Source organism: Borostomias antarcticus (genome assembly GCF_949987555.1).
Source record: "Borostomias antarcticus genome assembly, chromosome: 12".
Lineage (NCBI taxonomy): Eukaryota > Metazoa > Chordata > Actinopteri > Stomiiformes > Stomiidae > Borostomias > Borostomias antarcticus.
The window spans coordinates 20,467,344-20,474,843 of record NC_140245.1 but is presented as its reverse complement, the minus strand read 5'-3'; the positions used below and the strand labels follow the sequence as shown (position 1 = coordinate 20,474,843).

Sequence of the window (7,500 nt, the reverse complement as noted above, 5' to 3'; positions counted from 1 at the left end):
GGACAGACCAAAAACATCAGACATGTACGTTGTTAAAAACAATGGATGTGTTGTACACCAAGTGATCTCCAGTTAAAAGAGAGGGACATAGAGAGAGAGAGAGAGAGAGAGAGGGAGAGAGAGAGAGAGAGTGGAGTAACTTATGTACACAGAAGCCAGTGTTTTAAATAGATAAGGGACAGACATTTGCCTCCACCTGATTTGGAATCTATCTATTACATAGAGAAAGAGAGAGAGAGGGAGAAAGACAGAGAAAGAGATAGAGAGAGAAAGAGAGAGCGAGACTGAGAAAGAGAGAGATATAGAGTTACAAGAAGACAGTATGCCAATCTATACTTTAACCTAAGATTGTTTAAGAGTTCAAAGTTAGCTTTATACGGTATGTGGTTATGGCATATATTGTTTGTGTGTGTGTGTGTGTTTGTGTGTGTGTGTGTGTGAATGTGTGTGTGAATGTGTGTGTGTGTGTGTGAATGTGTGTGTGTGTGTGTGTGTGTGTGTGTGTGTGTGTGTGTGTGTGTGTGTGTGAGTGTGTGTGAGTGTACCTCGTCCGCTGCGTCCTACGAAGCGCAGGTCGTTGAAGCGGGCCACCTGGTTCTTGATGGCGGCGGTGGCGTTGCGGAGCTCGGCTGAGTAGTTCTCATCGTTACCGGCCATCACCGTAACCAAGGTACCGTCTGGGATGTCTCCAAGGGCAACCACCTATCACCACGGGCACCAGGGGACAGGCAAAAACTTACAGTACAAAACTATCAAATATAAAACACACACACACACTATATATATATATATATATATATATATATATATATATATATATATATATATATATAAATATATATATATGGTATTCTTGAGTGTATTCGAAAAATATTTCATATTTAATTTCAGATTCTCATTTTATTTGTCACATGTATATACAGTGTACAATGTACAGTGAAATGTATAAAGGAATTAAAAATAACCATTCCCTTGTTCCCAAGTTTTGGTTGTTTCTATAGTATATTAAATTTGAACCCATCGTGGTTTCATAGTGCAGTGCATTACGTATATAAATTACTATTCTATATTATAATTAGTCTCTTAAAAAGCCTATCATAACAGTGCACAAGGTGAAGCAGCGCCGCAGCGTGAGCTGGTCCGGGCGGAGCGGCCACCGGTGTGTCCGTGTGTTTGGAGGAGACAGGAGAGGCGGAGCTCTCCACACCCAGAGCAAATATACCCAAGGAGGCTCATTTTCATACAGTTATCATACCCAGGCATCAGCGTGCAAATTTACCAGGCAGATACGGCGAACTGTTCACTCTAAAACGACAGGCCTCAAAAGGACACGAACACACACACACACCTAGTGTGTGAAGGGAGAAAATGTGTTTTGGCAATCCTGGTATAGTTTACATTCTCTGGGCTGCTGGGGAACCACGGATGTTAGAAGACGGGGCAGAAAACACACACACACACACACACACACACACACACCCTCAGAGATGACAGAGAGGGAGCTAGCAGCGGGCCGTAAAAATTGGCTTGCAGAACAAACAACAACGAGGAAACCATTATGGAGCTCTGTGGACTGACAATAACAGAGCCAAACACAGAGGAAAACACCGCCATTATAACCTCATGTTGATGACATCCGGCCTTGACTTTGTACATAGTGCTTACAAATCAATCAGTCAAACATATTCTATTTCTAAAAGTGCTTTTCTCACAAATGCATTTGTCATAAAGTGCTTGAAAGCCACCCAGACCAGACCTACCCCTCCCTGAACAGAGCAGCAGGCCTGATTCCTCAACGAGCTCAGATGAAATTGTAAAAAAAAAATAAAAAAAAATGAAAGTAATTCATGGCTATTTCTCATTTTTATAATAGTCATTTTTAAATAATTTATACAATAATTTGTGACAAAATCAAGAAGAAAATGCCGTTTTGTCAATGACTGTTGCTACTGCCTGTTTCTGTACGCAAAAAGGTTGTTGCATGATGATAGCCTTGCAGTACATGTTTTCTACTGTCTATACACACACACACTCACCCACACGCACACACACCCATCACCGCCCCAACCCTAAACCTAACCCCCCCCCCCCCACACACACACACCCATCACCGCCCCAACCCTAACCCTAACCCCCCCCCCCCACATACACACACACATTAAGTCTGCGTGCTCTCACCTTGAAGGCGATGGGCAGCGTTTTGTTACAGCGCCAGTGCGTGGGCAGGACGGAGCACAGGAAGTTGGGGCTGTCCGTCCTCACCAGCTCTCCAGGGTGGTCCGACAGCACCTCCACCATGCCCCTGTCAGCCATGCGCAGCTTGCTCACCAGGGCGGCGCCACTGCTCTCCTGGGCCCCCAGAGGCAAACCCTCACTCATCTTCCCCGAGGAGAGGGTGGTGGAGGGGGGGGTGAAGCGGCGACCGGGGGCTGGGTCTGCAGGACCGACGGACGGACAGCATGGGGGAGGAATAAGGGGCCAAATAGAGTAAGTATGTGTTCACACACACACGCACGAGCACACACACACACACACACACACACACACACACACACACACACACACACACACACACTAATCTCATTTATAATAAAAGCCTAATTTCAAGTGTCAGATTTGAAACAAACAGAACATCATTACATGATTTGCTCATTTCTAAATATTTCAATATGAAATATTCTAAAATGTCAATATAGGTAGCCTATTTACATTTTTGTGGAAAAAAAATAACAGATATTTGATATAACAAATTATTGTTTGCTGAGCTTGGTGTGGTATCACCTTTCAATTCCCGACTTAAGCACAGTGTAACTTTGTATGTGGCTTTCAGGGCTCGGAAAAATAATAAACGTTCTCATAAACGGAACTTAGAACAATGAAATGATTATGCGGAACCGAGCCAAACCCGGAGACCTGGAGGCGTGAAACAGTCCGGTTAAAGTCAGGGCGCTGTCCTCTGCTCTGACAGGGCCCCGGTGCTGACTGTCACTCAGCCGACCACAATCGATGCCACATGCTCGCGGTTTGGAACGAACGGGGGTTTAAAAACCGCGGCTGCCTTATGAAGGGTAGGCCTACTCGTTCTCCTAGCACACACTCAACTGCGCCACAACACAGAACCTAACCAGAGTATGGAGTCAACATTTACAGTCGATGGACCATGGTGAGTAAGACTGATGAGAAACTGCCTTGGCAATTAGGCCTACTTTTAGTCATGCACAACTCAGTGTGTAACTAAATGTGTGTGTAGCCTAGGCACATAACGGAAACGTAATTTGAGGAAGAAATGAACGCAAAACGGTTATTTTTAACGGTTGGACAATATTGTCTGACAAACTGACACTGCGGCTGTCTAAGCAGAAGGAGGAAGTTGATATTATCAACTGGACTGAAGCCACAAAGCCAACAAGTAGACCACACTCCTACACAGAAATCAATAACAGCTATGAGTAGTGGACATAGTAAGCGTGTGTGTGGTAGGCTACCGTATTTGGCGTCCCAAAGAAAGACCATTTGTCCACCGCAGTATGGTCCACTTATAATGTCTCTGTGAATTGCTGGTCTTAATATGTTCTCCGAAAATCCGTTCTCGATTTAGACTCCCGAGAAGAAGGGAGCATCCGTTCAAACCAGTGGTATCCGCGTGCGCACGGTTGGCGCGTGAGTGGGTCTGTGCGTGCTGAAGTTAAATTACAGCCAGTTGTGAAAAGTCCACATTCCGTGATCCGTACAGAAGCCAAGCCCCGAAACGACTCTGAGGAGGTGCGCGATACAACAAAACGTCCCAATCGAGGTTTAGGCTATTGTGTGGCTCCTCGAAGCGCAAATATCGTGTGTGCCAAAGGTTGCTGCAAAATAACTTTATATAAAAAATGAATGGGTTCTATATGTCGCAGTTGTATATTTTGTCTCGACTATCACCCAGAATTTCACTGTGCCAAAAAATTACTTTCACAATGCCAAAAAAGGTCCGTGGATGAGAGGGACTGAGTTGTGATGTGCAGGCTATGAATGAACATCCCGACAGTGAGTCAAGCTTTTACTGGTAATGGGCAGTGCTGGAATGCACCCTCTCTAGGCTGCATTTACATAGAGACTGATCTCAACCAATAAAAAACATTAAATCGGGAGGGTTTAACCAATCCGAGACGCGTCCGTCTGGGGAGGGCGTGGCCTGGCGGTTCCGAGGTGGGCTCGCGCCAGTCAATGGAATTCCACTGTGGGGCTGCGGTGCGGTGCGCGAGGTCTGGTGGAGCTGCCGGCGGTCTCGCTCTGGTATTGTGGTTTGGTTTTTACTGTCAAAGTAAACAGCGTGCAACTCGAGAGTGCATAGCAGAAGCTTAATAGCCTACATAAACAGCCGGTGTAGATATAAAAACAATAACAACAACACTTGATTCGAAATAAACCAACAACTTTTGTTTGTTGAAAAGCAGCACCATCCTACCCAGTTTCAAATATTCCCTGATGGTTCTTGAGTCGATGTCATAATAAGGTTTTAAACTGCACGTTTATGCTGTGCGTAAACTAGTGAAATGGCGGGGAAGTGGACGACAACTGAAAAGCTTTGAGTTGTTCAGTAGGCCTACCCCAAACGTCTCTTCTGTTAAGAGGAGCAGTTTTATATAGTCTTAATTCAGTTGAATTCCAGCGCGCGTGTACTGTTCCAGTGTTATGTGAGTCATGCGCTATTTTATTCCAGGAATAGGCTATATCAGCAATAGTCACGGCGTCACCGTCCCAGCCGTATGACCAGACTGCATCAGATCTGCGAATAGATTCAATTGAGTCGTCGCATTTTAAAGACGATATCCCATTTCGACCAGACATATTTTCCTCAAAAAGAAACATGGATTGCTGCCAAACGGTGATGTGGTGTCAGAGTTATTGCGGCTACAGAAACACTACGCATCGCACTCTCCTGCGTATTGTGATTAGCGTGCACTGTCAGAATATTCAATATGAAACAATCGCAATCTGTCCGAAACAAAGTTACATAAATTAACTTATCAAATAGGCTTAAATGAACAAAAAGAGAACGTTAATGATAACGGTGATGGTTGAACTTCTGTGGAGTGAGTTTGGATTTAATGCGCATTATAAAAGCCATGACTTACAATAGCCTACTAAAGCAGGTCGTGTGTAACCAAAGGACCAGTTTTAGTGGTAGTACCTTATATCACCCACAGGGGGCAGCGTTTGATCTGAATATTCAACAGGCAAATATGTCAGGGATGCTCTCTGACATAGTAGAGACGAAGGCAGCGGTTGGATAATGAGTAGCCTACGTGGTAGGCAACATTGGCAAATGTCACATATGAAATAGGCTATTATAGGCTACATAAAATAAATAGGATATGCCTGCAAATTGTGTAGGCCTACAACTGTGTGCTTGCTTTATAGTCTATACTATAGGCTATAATTTTACCCCACAAGGGCTACTATTTTTGCAGTTAAAACCAAGGCCTAAAGAATGAAAATCTAAAATTTGAGTTTTTCCGTCTGCATGCTTTCCATCTTGGATTGTGTGTCTGAAAACAGTAATCTTGCATTCACAGCAGCACTGACGGGCATCTGACTTAGCCATCTGACTTAGACAGGCAGAAGCCTTTATCTTCAGCTTTTTCAATCCAGAATAGTCGTAAAGACGTGGACATCCTGGGAATTCCCACACCTGGGAATAAGGCCATGCAATCTGTAAACATTAATGTCTCGGAATTAAAAGCTTTGTCTGATGAGATAGTCAGTGATTTCATAAAAAAGAAGTCATTCTGACAGGCTTGTCGGGAACTTTAAGACACCTGCCAGTTCTCTCCTACTTCTCCGTGTTTAGAGAATGTAGCCACGGGGGTGATGATAAAAAATGTAACGACTTGTGTTTCCGCTCTTCTGGACGGACTACCGTGTCCGTGATTGGAACTGACTGGCCCTCCTACACTGCGAGAAAGACATAAAGATTATTATTATTATTATTATTATTTTTATTATTATTATTATTGTAATAAATCGCCTATGTGCTTGTTTTATAGCTACCTCTTAGGCTTAAAAAACTTTCCTCTCGTGATTAACCGAATCGAACCAAGGCTAACTGCCAAAATCTGAAGTTCTGCGATTGTGATCAGTCTTGACAATTCTGAGTAGAAGCTGAACTCTGGACATGCTCCGGGACCTTACATGCTCCGGGACCTTACATGCTCCGGGACCTTACATGCTCCGGGACCTTACATGCTCCGGGACCTTACATTCTCCGGGACCTTACATTCTCCGGGACCTTACATTCTCCGGGACCTTATGCTCCGGGACCTTGCGGCGCGGTAGCCTGGCTCTGCCTCCAGGATGGCGGATTGATTAACGGGCCCGCGGTAGCCTACTTGTGATTTTCCCTTACCAAATGCCGTGGCTTTCAAACAGCGATGACTAAAACTTGTAAAGTTGCTCAACAGAATCCATCATCTTACTTATGTGAGGTGTAATGGTTTTAGCTTGAATATCAAAAGGTAGGCTATTTAGGCTATCTGTCAACACATGCACAAAATAAACCATAATCAATTAAGAACAGTTTGAAAACAAAAACGAAAGGAAATATGGCGGATCAAGCCTCAACTTGATTTTTAAGCCTACATCGCCACAGTAGAGACAACATGTTTTTCATTATTTTTTTTATTTAAATGATTCCTTCCTTAACCAAAATGGACCAATAGCCTATAGTCTGATTTGATATATCTTATTTAAAGCTTTCTCTTATTATATAACTATAATTTAGGTATGCCACAAGCTATATAAACGACACTTTTTGCCCATTAAAGGCTATGATATAAAGTAGACTAATTGCTTGCAGGTTTTAGTAAGACATATGCCTATAAAACTTTAGATATGAATGTATTCCTCTTGAAAGGTCTGCTACGGGGGCGGTGGGTGGGGTCTGGATGAAAACATAAATCAAACGAACCCCCGGCACAGACAGAGGCTGCCCAGGTGCTCAGATGAACATCAAAACTAAACGTAGAATAAAGATGAAAATGGGAAACATAGGTTGTTTTTATCCACGAGAGCTCCACCTGGAAGTTTAAATGACTGCTTTGAAATGCACGTGTCAGCTAACGATACATTCGACTTCAATTAGGCTACGGCTAATGAATGAATTAATTAATGTGATTTTTCTCGTTGAATAAAATGCATTCATACCTGATTTAAAATTTAAGTTTTAGTGCTATTGCATTTCGGGCTACAGTAGGCTACATGAAAAAATAAATAATTGAGACAGAGAGAGAGAGAGAGAGAGAGAGAGAGAGAGAGAGAGAGAGAGAGAGAATTCTGTTTTCCAATAAAGTCTCCTTCACCTCTGAGTAGCAGTAATCGGATAGGCGCAAACTGCTTGATCAATAATGTATGTAGTCGGCTATCAAATCTATCGATATGCGTCGCGAGACAACAAACGGTGCAGCATGTTCACGCGACTAACGGGGGGGGGGGCACTTCAATTGGGACAAATCAATGCTG

At 43.4% G+C, this 7,500-nt stretch overlaps 1 protein-coding gene across 5 annotated transcripts in view; it reads right to left on the bottom strand.

The window, feature by feature from the left end:
* runx1 (RUNX family transcription factor 1) overlaps nt 1-7,500 on the bottom strand; it is a gene marked incomplete at both ends in the record, with an annotated part of 39,948 nt that overhangs the window by 10,228 nt on the left and 22,220 nt on the right. For 3 of the 5 annotated variants that reach the window (XM_084447444.1, XM_084447445.1, XM_084447443.1), the window contains 2 exons: nt 546-702; nt 2,179-2,435. In XM_084447444.1, coding sequence (XP_084303570.1) covers nt 546-702; nt 2,179-2,435 — 414 coding nt within the window. Of the gene's footprint in view, nt 1-545; nt 703-2,178; nt 2,436-3,485; nt 3,514-7,500 lie in introns of those variants that run through there. The other 2 variants (XM_084447446.1, XM_084447447.1) reach the window with 1 other exon arrangement.